Below are 16,339 nucleotides of genomic sequence, written 5' to 3'. Positions count from 1 at the left end.
TGTCAAAAATGTTGATGGACATTGGACATGTTATTTTACTGTCATGCAATGTGAAACATAAATAAAGCGTATTAGTTTTCTATAAATCATGACTTAATACTCAAGTCTAAACTGTTAAAATGAAATAATATATTTAAAAACGTAACTGCCACTTACATATTTCTTTTTAATTAATGACATTATGGATGGTTTAATTCACGCGGCATTGGAAGCAGAGGTAAGTGTTACAATAATTTTGCAAATAATTTTTAAACCAAAGCAATTACTGATGTGTACATTTACAAATTATAACTTATTATTTTTATTTTAGGTCATACTTAACCGGGCTAAACATGTGAATACAAATCTAACACACTTTGACAGTGGTGCCTCAGATCATAAAATGACTTGGACTCTTGAAAAGATGCATCTAGCAGAATCTGTCGATGACTCTAGAATGAAGTTTCAAAGAAATTCCGTCAGTTCAGCGGGAAAAAGTGCAGAAAAATTTGATCTATTCAAAAACCTTCATGAACTTTACAATGAGCTGAGTAGAGATGAATCTTCACAGGCTAACTATGTGAGTGTTTTAGTAAATAATATAATATCATAAATACAAGTTGAATATAATTTTTTGAATTTATGTTGTTTTTATTTATTCAAGGAAACATCATCAAAATCAGATATTTGGAATTTAAATAACACTGTTGATTGCTTAATACAGTTTCAAAATTTTAGTCATGTGTTGTAGCTATGGACAATGTTATTATAATTCTTTTAAGCTATTTTCATTATAATGATAATATTCCTTGTACTGTTTTATTTTCTTGCCCAACTGGGTTTAAAAAAGTATTCTATAAGAATTGTGCTTAAATCTTTAATTTATTGTTTCAATCAATCATATATTGCAATATGATATATATAAATCTTTTAAGTATTGCATATCTACCTTTCTATTTTAAACTCTTTAGTTAATCTGTTAAAACATTATTATCTAAAAATGAGTTTGATTTTATATATTTTTTTATTTTATAGTGTGAGGTATTATTTAAGTCACATTTAAAATATATTTTGTAATAACAATATGTCTATTAATATAGCTACATAATGTATTACATTTTAGTTTAAAATGTTTAATTTGAAATTCAACTCAATATATGTGTTTTTAATTACAGCAAGGATTAAAAACGACTTCCTATCTATTAGAAAAGTTGTTGGCAACATACAATCTAAACACATTAATAATTAATTTATATCCAGGCAATAAAGGCTACTCACTTTCTTTAAAAGTAAATGGAAACACTCAGCTCATTCAACCCCCAGATGCAAATGTAAGTATAAAACCTGATATTTATTATAATATTTTTAAATCGGAAATTTATTGTTAATAGTTCAATTAATATTTCCATTATTATAATTTATATCCCTAGTTTGTACTACTCAATAATTATTTAAAAAATGTATTTGTAAAATATACAATAGAATAGGCTAGCTTACAATTATTACAAGGTACTTTAATAAAATAATAATAAAGTGTTATTTATTAATAAAAGTTATTACAGTTCTGACCTTAATTATGTACAAATGAAAATTTAAAAAAATTTGTTTGCAATAGTGGTAAGAATGCTAGCAGCATTTAACCATTTCATCGCAACTCCTATTCTCCAGCTATCAACCGGGCAGTCTGTCAATCCTCTCATATATTATTATGTTATTGGAGTATCATATAGGAAAGTGTGAAATAATTTACTTAAGTTGGGCTTGAAATGTAGATTGAAATAAAAATATACCTTTATAAAATATTGACAACTGCGTCATACAAAAAAGTTGTATGTTTGATTATATTTGAAAATGTACAATAGATATATAAGAAATTTATAGTGTTATTTGGTAAACTAAACGCAATATTACGTTTTTAGGCATCATCAAGTCAAGATGAAACTTTAATTGAAACTCCAAGGTGGCCATATGAAGAGGAAGAGCTATTGAGTTACATAGATAATGAAGAATTACCAGTAGTGCTCCTAGACCTACTCGAGTCTGAACACTCGTGTCTCTTTTATTCTGGTTGCATTATAGCTCAAATAAGAGACTATCGGCAGGCATATCCTAGTTTTGTATGTGATACACACCATGTACTCTTAAGACCGACTAATCAGGTATCGTTATTGTTTAAATATTATATAATTAATGGTTAATTATTATTGGTTACACTTCTATTGTACAAGAAATTTAAAGTATTTTCACAGGATTCAATAATTTGCATATTCTTAATACTAAAGACTAAAATTAATCAATGCTACTATTTCTTTCTTAAAGTAATTATTCTGATGATTCAAACTTTTAAGATAAACTAAAGAAATAAATGTATTACACAAATTTTACTAAAGTAGGTTAATAAAAGCACTTAAATTGTCATATTATAGGGTTTAATTTAATGCAACTTAAGTGGTTAGTGCTGGTATTTTTTTCAGCAATCTTTTCCAAGCAACATTCATATAGAATTAAAAGTATTTTTTTCCGTATGAAATTGACTAATTTTAACTCCAAAATCATTTTGAAATCTATACAGTTTAACTATATATCTTAATTTTTTTTCGTTTTAAATTAATGTATTGAGGAATGTATAATTAGAAATAAAAAAAATCGTCATCATTTACATACATAAAACATTTATAGTAACTGGTTAACAATATATTAAAACCGTGCATCGGCAGCCTTATGTGACAGATACTTAGCTATAAGAGATTAAGAATAGCCAGCTACATGACACAATCAAGATATAAATATAGTCACATTGTTTACAGAGTATAATAACGGACGCCATGTGTATCGGGGGCCGCTGCGGCTGGGCGGGCGAGGAGCGCGGCGCGCTTGAGGCCGTGGAGGCTGCGCTGGTGCACGCCGCCGCGCCGCCGCTCTGCCTGGAGCCCCGGCCCGCCGTGGGGCTGCTGGCCGCGCGCCTGCACGCCGCCCCGCGACTTTTCAACACGCCGCGGATTAGACGGCAAGCGAAAAGGTTCTCGCAGGTAGGGTAACTGTAATATGTAAAAATTTGAATATATACTCATAACAACACAAAAAAATGATTAAAAAAATATAGTAACTACTGAGTTTCTGGCCGGTTCTTGTCAGTAGAATCTACTTTCCAAAGCAGTGGTAGCTTCATTTAATATACTTAGTTGTTAAATGATGATTCAAAAGTGCTGGTAAAAGCCTACTTGAATTATATATATATTTTTTTATATTAAAATTCATTAAGTTTTAAAATTAATATAATATATTTATTATTATATTATATTTAAATAAATAATAAGTATATATTTTCAAGACTTCAAATTAGAACAGCTATTATGTCTAGTGGCCACGTAAAAGTCAGTAGGTGATATAATTCTGACATGATTAATATTCTTAATGGAGGCTGTCGTCTATGCACTGTTTTCTCGTTGCAGGTGGCTGTTAACAGGAAAAGGAAATTGGACCAATTTACTCATTTCCATGGACTAGAGCTGCTGGAATTGATACATCGTCAAAGAGCAAAGAATAGCAGGCAATCTGTTCCTCATACACGACTCACATCAAAGTTCCCTAAAAAACCACCAGAGGTAATCAAATTAGTGAAAAATAAATTTGCTTGCTTAAAGTGAAATAATGAAATAAATTAGCAAATTCATATATGAGTAGTGAAATGGCAGAGACAACCCAGTGATTAGATAATGTGCATCGTTAACTATTGACTGTGGGTACATAATCAGATAATAATCAGTGAATTTTCATGTCCATAATTTGTCATCATAATTCATCTCGTTTTTAATGTCGAAGAAAAATACCGGAAAAACCCGGAAATGTGTTGGATGAAAATCTTCTCAAAAGGAGAAACCACCTTACCCTAGCAAACTACTTTATAGAATATAGTAGTATATAGTTCGTAGAATAAATTCAAAACATTGAAATCCATGTTACAGGTGTTCAAGCCGATAGAGCCGCCTAAGATGGAGCCTCTGCCGCTGGCGCCGCCGTCGGAGCCCGGCGGGCCGCAGCGCCTGGCGCGGGCCTACGAGCGGCCGCGCCCCACGCCAGACTGCCTGCCGCAGCTCGTCGAGGAATACATCCTGGAGACCGAGAAGACGTCCCCGCACGCCGGCGCCGGCTTCTTCCACATCAAGCTGTCGATACTGCAGCGCCCGTCCGACCAAGAGTTCCTAGGAGAGTTGTATGTGGACCGAGACCACGTGGAAGGCGAGAGGAATGGTGCAGCGTGTAGATTTACTTTAGGTGAGTTATTGGAAAATCAAATAATACATTAATATTTAAGTAATTATTTAGTACAGTAACATTGATCACTGATAAAATCAGTGATAATCATTGTATGTGCACCAGGAGTAAGGATAAGCTTATAACGCCAAGTTTCCGACTCCGCAAAGTCAATAAGTCCTCCTTGGGGCAGGGTATCTGCTTCTATAATAAAATTCCGCAGATATTTTTAACTTTGCCATTTAGTAAATTCAAATCGTTTGTAAAAAATACGTTGGTAGAAAAGGCATATTATTCAATACAAGATTTTATAGATGATAAAAAAGAGTGGAGCTAATACTTGTTGACTTCCACGCAGGATATATTAATTTACATAATTGTATTTAACTAACATGACTTTGTATTTTTAAATGTTAAAAAGAGTAACTACTGAGTTTTTTGCCGGTTCTTCTCGGTAGAATCTACTTTCCGAACCGGTGGTAGCTTCACTAAATTGTTAAAATGACGATTCAAAAGTGCTTGTAAAAGCCTACTTGAATAAAGTTTATTTTTGATTTGATTTGATCATTCATAATACTAGGGCTAACATTTTTTTGTAATTAGCTAATATTATAAATGGGAAAGTAACTCAGAGTGAAGCAAGCTTGAACCCCGTAGATGGACGTAGTAATTTTCATGCCGAACACCTGACTTAAACGCGAGCGAAACCGTCGCCGCTGACTAGTCATATATTATTCATTTTCACAATAGGCAATTTGACAATGCGAAAAATAAATTGTGAATTATTGTAATCAGTGTATATTATGAGTTTAAAAATGGTTATTTACTAAATAAACTTGAAAATAATACTTAATTTTTTCAAAAATCCATCAATAAAAATGCATTTTTTCAAACGTTTGTCACGTTACACAAAACGCTTCTGATTGGCCGGGCTTATGATGAAGTCACTTTCTTGTAAACCTTGCTTTTCTACTATATGACCCCATTGCAGCGCCATATTGTCCAAGTAGCGTTTTTGCGCGCTATTTAAATATGGAATTTTTAATGTGATATTTTTCGGCAAATATGTACTAGAAATAAAAACCACAATTTTTACTGGGTTTCTTAACTTTCATTCATTTTCACAATTATAGTGACATTAACAACGGTTAGTCCCTTCTATTTAGGTAACTTTTAACATAACTTGTCATATTTTATTCTAGGTTCACGACTGCAGGCGAATAAGTATATACAGCAATTCACGGAGATATTCACGGAAGAAGGAAGAAAATCTGTTCGGATAAAACATATTGTTCCTGGACAACTACCGAGAGTTTCCTTCACTGGCGGCATGAGAGAAATGGTAAGTATTTCAACAACAACAGCCTGTAAATTCCCACTGCTGGGCTAAAGGCCTCCTCTCCCTTTGAGGAGAAAGTTTGGAACATATTCCACCACGCTGTTCCAATGCGGGGTTGGTGGAATACACATGTGGCAGAATTTCTATGAAATTTGTCACATGCAGGTTTCCTCACGATGTTTTCCTTCACCGCTGAGCACGAGATAATTTATAAAGACAAATTAAGCACATGAATCAGTGGTGCTTGCCTGGGCTTGAACCCGCAATCATCGGTTAAGATGCACGCGTTCTAACCACTGGGCCATCTCTGCTCTGGTAAGTATTTGAATAAGTAATATTCAAAACTTTATCTATCAATCATTTTTAATTGAATGTATATCAGCAGGGGCAACAGTTACTACTACAACAGCAGAGATCTGCACAAGCGAGCAATTCCACAGTACAAACACATGCAACCACGGTTCCAGTAGTGTAAGTTCATAGACACAGACATTATTTTCAATTGCATTGAAATTATAAAGTACATATTTATATAAATCAGCTGTTTTTTTTCTACAGAACCTCTGCAATTGCTGCAACTCCCAACGCTCATACGAATGCAAGACAGCTACCTATATTGGTAAGTGTTGAAATATTAAAAATTTATATAAAAATTTTACATAGTATAAACTTTTAAAATGATACAAAAGTTTCTTTGACATCTTAGCCAGTTGCTGTATATTCATAATAATTATCATTGTATGTGTTTTTATAATTCATGGTTTCCATTTTGATCTTACTTATCAAGATCAATAGGAATATAAATGCAATTACGTATTAGAGGGCTATTGTGATAATTAATCTTTGATCTTTACCAAGTTTTGTCGAAATTTTTTATCCTTTTGTAAACATTATTTGTACTTGAAAAAATGAGGCGATTAAAATATTTTTAAATACAACAACAAGCGAAAAATAATGTGAATAACTTTTTATACTTATTTATTATTGATAAAAAATAAATAAAGTTTGGGAAATAGATAATCTGATGGTATATTTAGTGCCACTATACCTATAGGTTTTTTTTATTTCAAATTAACTTTGTTCTGTACTAAGCAACTTATACATACCCTTTGTATTTGATTGAGTACCATCATTATTCTTTGCAATAATGCATATTATAATACTGTAAAAATGTTTTTTTTTTCTTTTAACAGCAAGCTCAACTGCAGCAAGTCGGTAACGTTGGAAACGTTACAGCAGTTGGTACAGTTGTGGGAACCGTGGGAACAGTGGGGTCTGTAGGGAATGTTGGCACAGTTGGCACGGTGGGGGCAGTGGGCACAGTGGGTACCGTGGGAACAGTGGGTACGGTTGGCACAGTGGGCGCGGTGGGTACTGTGGGGGCTGTAGGTACCATGGGCAACGTTGTTAATGTGGCGGCCAATGTAGCTGTTGAGACGGCCTTGAAACAGCAACCATCACCTACCACACCGCGGTTGTCGCCCCAGGTATGATTCATTTTTTTTAATAGTTATATGAATAGCATTATAAATTTAATTGATTTGACCTTGTCTACAAGGATTGCGTTAAAACTTTTACATATATATTGAATAATAATATAATAATAATATATGCTTTATTTATCACAAATGATTTACAGATTAAAATGAGTTCCCTGGTTCTTGTGATAAGCAAAAGCCTGTGCCACAACGAACCAGTGTTCCAGAATCAAACTATAAATGATTTTTGTTAATATATTTATTATATTGATGCTATTGTGTGGTAAAAATATGTTTAATGTCTTTCCCAGGCTTCAACAAATCAATTACTAGCGCAGCAGCTAACTAATCCACCGCAACCACTCAATCCTCAAAAGATGCAATCCGCCATCATACACATACAACATCCGCTTATGTCTTCTGCTGGAACATCACAGGTATGCTACCCCATATCCCTTAAATACAAATTATAAATTGTTTCCACATGCAGAATTATTATTATTTTTTTTCAGGTTCAGAGTATACAATACACTAATACAACAACGACTCAGCAAAAAGCAACAATAACGAAACCAAGATCAACAAATCCGGCCATTAACGCTCTCGTCACCAGCCTTATGAATTCTGCGCAACAGTTTCAACAAGGTGATAAGAATGATATATCGATATTTAATTAAACTTATAATAATAAAAATACAAAACAACAACAGCCTGTAAATTCCCACTGCTGGGCTAAAAGGCCTCCTCTCCCTTTGAGGAGAAGGTTTGGAACATAATCCACCACGCTGTTCCAATGCGGGTTGGTGGAATACATATGTGGCAGAATTTCTATGAAATTTGTGACATGCAGGTTTCCTCACGATGTTTTCCTTCACCGCTGAGCACGAGATGAATTATAAAGACAAATTAAGCACACGAATCAGCGGTGCTTGCCTGGGTTTGAACCCGCAATCATCGGTTAAGTTGCAAGCGTTCTAACCACTGGGCCATCTCGACTCTTTAGCGAGCGCGGTCCACGATTATACATTATATTATACAGTCCTTACGCTCGACAGTTGCTCTTATTGCCATTTTAAATGCGTATATATTTATTATTGAGTCGAGATGGTCCAGTGCTTAGAACGCTTGCAACTTAACCGATGATTGCGGGTTCAAACCCAGGCAAGCACCGCTGATTCGTGTGCTTAATTTGTCTTTATAATTCATCTCGTGCTCAGCGGTGAAGGAAAACATCGTGAGGAAACCTGCATGTCACAAATTTCATAGAAATTCTGCCACATGTGTATTCCTATTATTGGAACAGCGTGATGGAATATGTTCCAAAATCTTCTCCTCAAAGGGAGAGGCCTTAAGTGGGAATTTACAGGCTGTTGTTGTTGTTCGTTGTTGTTGCTCGCTAAAGTGTTGTATGTCCGCAGCTGCGAGCCAGAGCGCTGCGAAAGCGGTGAGCACGGCGTCTGGCAGCAACGCAACGATCCTGAACCTGTTGAACAGCGCGCCGGCCGCCATGACGCACGCGGCCGACGCGATCGACTCGCACAAGCTGCTGTCGCGCACCGTGTCGCTGGCCGGAGCGCGCCTGCTTGCGTCAGCCGCGCCCACCTACACGCAGGTATCGACCACACTACTTAGACCTACCATCGGAAAGTTCAGTAAAACCGATGATATAGCTATGTATCGCGCTATTAGACGCTATTCGTCGCTATATATTATCGTATCAGTTCAACCCGAGAAAGCAAGTGCATGTAAGTCGACGTGTCAAAAAACCGATCACAACCAATATACAGGGTTACAGGTTAAGTCGACCGAAATCCTTTAAGAGAGGATAGATTCCATCATTCCTAACCGATTTGACTATGGAACCCCATATCCTAAACCTAATCCTTCTCAAGTTATTGGCCTTTGAATTTATTTTATAAAAATGACAGATTTTTTGACGACTGCCCCTTTATTATTTATTTATTTATTTATTTATTTTTGTTTTGTGTCCCAATTTTGTATTCTTTTTGCTATTTTTGAGTAGAAGATTAGTTGCTTTATTATTTTAAGCTACAAAACTGCCAGTAACTATACCAAATGAGTCGTAGTAGACAGTCAATTGTTAAAAAAAATAATTACATTTAAAAATATATTTTTTATTTTTAAGATATCTTTAAAAAGTCTATTACAGATGTACTGCAGATATGCTAAAAAATATCTACGGCTCTTCAGCTTTCCGATAAGGTATAATAACATAGGGTATTATTAGAATCCTTGGAAAAAATCTTAGAACAAAGACGCCCGAGTAACAAACGTTAAGCCGCTCGCAGCGCCTGTTGTCCTGCAATGAGTGCGAGCGGGACATTTTTCAATGTAAATAGGTACGAGAGGCATAGGTAAAAACTATTTTGGTTATTGTGTGTGCTTTTTGGTAATTCCTTAATTCCTTATTCAGTCTGCTTACGCGATTCGTCCGTGGTAGATGCGATACATAGTGCTCTTGGTTTTTTACTCGATTTGGCTTGTTTTCTGGACTGTTTCTTCCTATTCGTGACGTTTGTTAACTTGTGTGTTATGATAATTAGTTATCCCGTCTTGGTCGAATTTTGACTCATCAGTCCACAAGATTCTTCTAAATAACAACGGATCTTCTAAATCTGCGTTGAGCATAAATCTACAGAAGTCTAGTCTCCTCGCAGGATCTCCTTCTTCGATGATATGTACTGGCGTGAAGTGGTAGGGGTAGAGACCAGCAGTATGCACTGTAAACCACATTTCCCACTGTGAGAGTCCAAGTCCTCGAGCAACAACATTAGTTGACGTAGTGGGATCCTGTCGAAATCGTCGAATTATCTCATTATCTTGCTCTTCGTCGTCGTCATGAATTCGTGGCCTGCCTACGTCTGTTCGTCATCTTGAAACAGAGCCAGTATCTCTAATTTGCCGATAAACTCCGTCAAAGACACTTATATCCGGTATACGGCGGCCAGGATAACGTACTATGTATTCTTCACGTGCTCGTGAAGATACACAGTTGCAGTACCCATAACAAATCAGAATATCAGCATATTTTTCATTTGTAAAGGTCGTCATTTTCAACAGTTCCAAATCAGAAATACAAATCAAGGTCCAGTTAACAAGCACAGTCACGAATAGGAAGAAACAGTCCAGAAAACAAGCCAAATCGAGTAAAAAACCAAGAGCACTATGTATCGCATCTACCACGGACGAATCGCGTAAGCAGACTGAATAAGGAATTAAGGAATTACCAAAAAGCACACACAATAACCAAAATAGTTTTTACCTATGCCTCTCGTACCTATTTACATTGAAAAATGTCCCGCTCGCACTCATTGCAGGACAACAGGCGCTGCGAGCGGCTTAACGTTTGTTACTCGGGCGTCTTTGTTCTAAGATTTTTTCCAAGGATTCTAATAATACCCTATGTTATTATACCTTATCGGAAAGCTGAAGAGCCGTAGATATTTTTTAGCATATCTGCAGTACATCTGTCATAGACTTTTTAAAGATATCTTAAAAATAAAAAATATATTTTTAAATGTAATTATTTTTTTTAACAATTGACTGTCTACTACGACTCATTTGGTATAGTTACTGGCAGTTTTGTAGCTTAAAATAATAAAGCAACTAATCTTCTACTCAAAAATAGCAAAAAGAATACAAAATTGGGACACAAAACAAAAATAAAGGGGCAGTCGTCAAAAAATCTGTCATTTTTATAAAATAAATTCAAAGGCCAATAACTTGAGAAGGATTAGGTTTAGGATATGGGGTTCCATAGTCAAATCGGTTAGGAATGATGGAATCTATCCTCTCTTAAAGGATTTCGGTCGACTTAACCTGTAACCCTGTATATAGCGTATATCGCGCCATTAGACGCTATTCGTCGCTATATATTCACGCGTCAGTTCAACCCGAGGAAGCAAGTGCATGTAAGTCGACGTGTCAAAAAACCGATCACAACCAATATATATAGCTGTATATCGTGCTATTAGACGCCATTCGTCGCTATATATTATCGCATCAGTTCAACCCGAGAAAGCAAGTGCATGTATGCCGACGTGTCAAATTGACGAATATATTTTGTCATATGATATTACAAGTTATTACGTTTGTGTAAAGATCATGTTCGCATAAGAAATAAATATTTATAATATGGGAAAGCGTACGAATTTTGCCAATGCTTGATTTAAGTTATTTCGTACTATACGCGTATAAACGAACACTACGCTTTAAACTTCAGTTGCGAATACTTTAGTATTTCCATTGTATTATAGTAAAATATTAAGTGATTCCTGTCCAGGTTTTGGATTGGATTCTCGGGTAAAACCTCTTCAACCCATTAACTTTACCGTCTTGGCTCCAATCGTCTGCAACACACTTATATTCATAAGTTTTAACACTTAAGTATATCTAATGAAGAAGCGATACCAAAAACAAGCTTAGAAGTATGATACATGCTTATGTTTAATTTCAAGGTCATGAGCTACACCCGTGAAAATGATTCCACGAACGTTTCAAGCAGTGAGAGCGCTTTGTTAGAACGACTTATGGGCCCTGAACCCGCAGCCACGCCCCCCACGCAACCGCAGCCGCAGCCGCAGCCGCAACCGCAGCCGCAACCGCAACCGCAGCCGCAACCCGTGTGCCATTTACAGGTAACCATAGCCTTATATACCATAGTAAATATATCAATCGCACCGTTCCATATGTTGAAAATGTATATAAAGCCTGTGATAAAATAAGGCTGTTTTAAAAATAATAACGTGTTGTTGTTGTCGTGTTCCAGGGTCTCAGTTTAACATCGCTGCAAGGCTTACAAAGTATCCAGGGCTTACAGAACGTTCAAGTACAAATACCGGGACTTTCGGCGCCGATATCTCTATCGTTAAACGTCTCCGGTTCGTCGAGCGGGCTGTTGGTTTCAGTTCCGCCCACCACTTCCGTCGTACTCACTAATCAACCTTCGGTGCTATCCTTACCTATCGGTTAGTACTTTTTTTACTGATCTAAGAATTCTGATGTCCTAACTACTTAAACTCAAACACCTGCTCATATACATTAGTTGATATACGTGTTATGTCAAAGTTGCCCAAAATAATAGTGGGCCCGTAGCACTTCGGCCGGCACATATGGTTCCGCCTAGTTGTAGGGTTTTGTGCAACCGATCCGGGTAGGTTCACTTATCACCTTCCACTTATCAGATACTTGGTGGTAGGGCTTAGTGCAAGCCCGTCTGGGTAGGTACCACCCACTCACTAGTTATTCTACCGCCAAATAACAGTACTCAGTATTATTGTGTTCCGGTTTGTTACACTGGCTCACCCACGTGAGCCAGTGTAACTACAGGTACAAAGGACATAACATATTAGTTCCCAAGGCTGGTGGCACATTGACAATGTAAGGATTAGTTAATATTTCTTACAGCGTCATTGCCTATGGGTGATGGTGACCACTTACCATCAGATGGCCCATATGCTCGTCCGCCAACATATACTATGCAAAAAAACTTATCAAATGCCAAATAACAGTACTCAGTAACGTTGTTTTACGGTTTAAGTAAGACAGCTTAGCCATAGGAATGGGGACATAACATTTAGCTCCCACGGGTGGTAACATTGACGAGAATGTTGAATAGCATTTCGAAATTGATGAATACATTTCTCTTATCGCCACAGCCCAGCTGATGTCCGGTGGGGTGAAGGGCGGCGTGCGCGGCGGCGCCGTGCAGGTGGTGCGCGCGCCGCGCCCGCCGCGCCTCGCGCGCCCCGCGCCCCGCGCCCCCCCGCCGCCCGGCGCCGGTACGTACGCTACGCCGCCTTTAATTTCGGGGGATACGGGTAGACAGGGGGGGGGGGGTAGAATACCGACTACCTCAATCTCAGTTCCGATGTTAGAAAATTGTCCAATTGAAATTAGTCCTTAAGTGTTTGTGATTATAATTATATTTTTAGTAACAAAATATTGACCATCTAATTCTTAACTTGCTATTAATAGCAAGTTAAGAATTAGAATCGAGATGGCCCAGTGGTTAGAACGCGTGCATCTTAACCGATGATTGCGGGTTCAAACCCAGACAAGCACCGCTTTTTCATGTGCTTAATTTGTCTTTATAATTTATTTCGTGCTCAGCGGTGAAGGAAAACATCGTGAGGAAACCTGCATGTGACAATTTTCATAGAAATTCTGCCACATGTGTAATCCACCAACCCGCATTGGAACAGCGTGGTGGAATATGTTCTAAACCATCTCAAAGGGAGAGGAGGCCTTTAGCCCAGCAGTGGGTATTTACAGGCTGTTGTTGTTGTAAGAATTAGCATTTGCAGACGAAATTAAATAAACACTGTTAGACTATGATGTTGTTATATTTCAGGTACCACGCAGTTTATAACCCAGACGCAAGCGCAGACTCTAAACGCCCATCAAGTGCGACGGAAATCGAATCCTGATAGTTCATAGTAAATGCTAAAACTCTATATCACTGCCGATTTAGTAAAATTAAGTGTAAATATTTGCATGTATTAGAAGAAATTTGTATATTATCTTAGTGACCAAGTGAAGTTAATCTGCGTGCAATATGCGATTCTAGCAGAGTATGTTATTTAGAAAGATATGGACTTTCGAATGATATTCGTTTACTAAAAATTCAAATACGTAACGTTACCATGAGTTTCCCACTGAGACTGAAAGGTTTAATGTAATGTTGCACTATCGAAAATTCGGAATTTTATTCATAAATTCATAGACAATTTATTGAAATGAATTCTGAAAGTTAATAATCGTATAGTTCATCTTTTTTTGCCATATACGTTATCATAATCATGTATGTATGTATGTATAAAATTATATATTTGAGTCACAAATAATTTATAAATGTAATCGATATGATTTTAATAAAATGCGTGTTTAATTGGATCATGACAGGAACGACTAAATTGTAAGCGTTATTTAAATGTAGAACATTCGAGAAATCCAATTATTATAAAAGATTTTATATCGTGTTAGAAATGTTTGTAACGATTGTAAATTATTAGTTATTTTTTATGTGAAATAGTAAAGTTGTCGCTGCGTTTGTAAATACTGATATTCTAACATAAAATGCCTTCACGTTGAAATAAAATTGAAGATATTGTACTTAATGTAATGAAATATTTAACGGATGACGGTTAGGGTTGTTATGTTTATTGGTTTGTGCTAAATCAGTATTATAGTTGCTGCGCGCGCAATTTTATATAAAGATAGAAACAGTTTGATAACTCACCTCAATATTCTTTACACTAATCGTTAAATTTATTTTATATATTATTATTATTTCTGTAAAATGACATGGATATTTAATTTGATTTTTATATATGCATGATGTTTTAATAAACTGTGTTTATCTTTATATGTAATTAAAATAAAGTACAATGTAATTAATATGTAAATATGTAATATACTCAATTCATCACAGGATGGCAGTTTGAAAGAATGAAAGTTGCTTCGGATGTTAAGTTTTGCTATGTGTTCAATTAGTACCTATTGAATGCTACAATCGTATAAATTTAAGGCATACTAGCTTTATAAAGGGATTGATAATAATGTAAGGTTTCATAACGTTATTTGCGACGTAACTGATTTTAATTGTGATTTAAACATCGAAGATTTTGTATTTAAAACAGGTTTAATCTTATCGGGCCACAGATCTATCTAGCGTTATTCAAGTATTTTCAAAAATATTCTATACATTTTTTTTTAATAAAAACTATTGATATTACTCAATATTATATAAAATAATAAATGATTCTTAATGATTTTTCTATATATAATAAATAGTCATTTTGTTTTTGTGTCTAATGGAAAACCGCATTTTGGATAAAATTTGAATGAGTTTGTAGACGTAGCCTCTCTTTTAACGGTTTTTCGCTTTAATATTGACCTTTGAAGTAAATGGACGTAAATAGTGAATGAATGATCAATTTGAATATATTAAAACTAATTCTGTATTATATATTGGTATTAATGTCAATTAAATAGTTTATTTTAAATTTGTAATTATGACATGGTTTAATAAAATTCGATATAATTAAATAGCATAGCATAATATTCTATGTCAAAATGTAATTTTTTCTTTCATGTGATACAAAATGGCGTTTCACAATATGTTTTTTACCGATTTTAGATTGTCAACTTTAGATATTTATTATTTAGGAGAAATAAATATTAATTAATATAATATTTCTAGATAATCAAGACCAACCGTGTTTTGTTATTTCTAATAAATCGTGACATCAATGTTTAAGATAAAATTAATAAATGACATTTTGTATTACATGAAATAATCAGTCTGTCGAAATAAAAATTGTTGAAGTTTTTTTTTTGTATAATACAATTTATGCGAATCTTTCTATGGAGGAGAGATTTAAAATTGTAGGATTAATTTTTATTCGCATATAGAATAACCCTTTCTGGCTCACCTGACCTATGGTAGAACAACGGTGCGAGCAAAACGGCAGGAAATATCTAAATATAAAAACTAAATAGGTACATATAAGTATACTATTTATATAAAACATTATTTTTTATTGTTGAAACGCGCACAATTTCGTTACTATATTATGTCAATGATTGAAGCTTGGAATATAAGAATTTATTGAATAATTATATTTTTACACTATCACTGTATATACCGATATTAAGTGTTAATAGTGTTGTTTTAACACAATACGTGACGTTAGTACGACGTGTTAATTTGTTTGACAATGTTGCTGTTAGCATATTAAAGCAATGTCTACAACGTAGCTAAATAAACGTGCGTATTGTTGATCTCATTTGTTTATGGACATATAGCTCAATATGTAGGGTTTTCTTTTTGTAAAATAAACTCAGAACTTTATCCGAATGTAAATTGTCTATTATAAGATATTATAATAAATTGTATATATATTTTAATAAAGATTTTTTATACAAATAATCCAATTTTGTCACTCAACTGTATAAAGTTTCCAGTGTCAACATAAGTACTTCGATATATTGTAGATTGTAAATAATAATTGATAGTTGTAAGCGATGTTACGCTTATGACGTTGTATAATAAAATTTATATGAATGCGTTGACTTGGATTTATGTATAAATTGATATTGTAAAAATTAACTCGAGTACGTTGTTCAGAGATTGACGTTTCGAATAAATAACTTTTACACAAGCTTTTCTTTTATTATTCATACGTGTGATTGTCAACCACCTTAAATCAATCTGATTGTATTAATCGTTGTGTCATTTTATATTATTTGATTACGTTATTAATAT

General features: G+C 34.9%; 1 protein-coding gene across 1 annotated transcript; it reads left to right on the top strand.

Annotated features, from left to right (window-relative positions):
- On the top strand, positions 1–16,229 carry LOC124544234 (transcription factor SPT20 homolog-like 1). Its single transcript, XM_047122705.1, has 18 exons — positions 1–217; positions 311–559; positions 1,155–1,310; positions 1,899–2,138; positions 2,787–3,008; positions 3,432–3,584; positions 3,945–4,254; positions 5,436–5,575; positions 5,955–6,043; positions 6,131–6,191; positions 6,766–7,059; positions 7,362–7,487; positions 7,563–7,695; positions 8,469–8,662; positions 11,529–11,708; positions 11,840–12,038; positions 12,729–12,851; positions 13,424–16,229. Exons 1-18 carry the CDS (start codon positions 182–184, stop codon positions 13,507–13,509), a joined length of 2,991 nt encoding a protein of 996 aa, XP_046978661.1. The 5' UTR covers positions 1–181; the 3' UTR covers positions 13,510–16,229.
- Positions 16,230–16,339: the final 110 nt, after the last annotated feature.

This window comes from Vanessa cardui, chromosome 4, assembly GCF_905220365.1.
Source record: "Vanessa cardui chromosome 4, ilVanCard2.1, whole genome shotgun sequence".
NCBI classification, from domain to species: domain Eukaryota; kingdom Metazoa; phylum Arthropoda; class Insecta; order Lepidoptera; family Nymphalidae; genus Vanessa; species Vanessa cardui.
This window is presented reverse-complemented; position numbering and strand designations above follow the sequence as displayed.

Excerpts from the sequence above, each read along its gene's own strand:
- LOC124544234 (XM_047122705.1), top strand. The coding sequence starts at position 182 with ATGGATGGTTTAATTCACGCGGCATTGGAAGCAGAG. Across the intron at positions 560-1,154 it reads AATCTTCACAGGCTAACTAT|CAAGGATTAAAAACGACTTC; the intron begins GTGAGTGTTTTA and ends TTTTAATTACAG. Across the intron at positions 12,039-12,728 it reads GGTGCTATCCTTACCTATCG|CCCAGCTGATGTCCGGTGGG; the intron begins GTTAGTACTTTT and ends TTATCGCCACAG.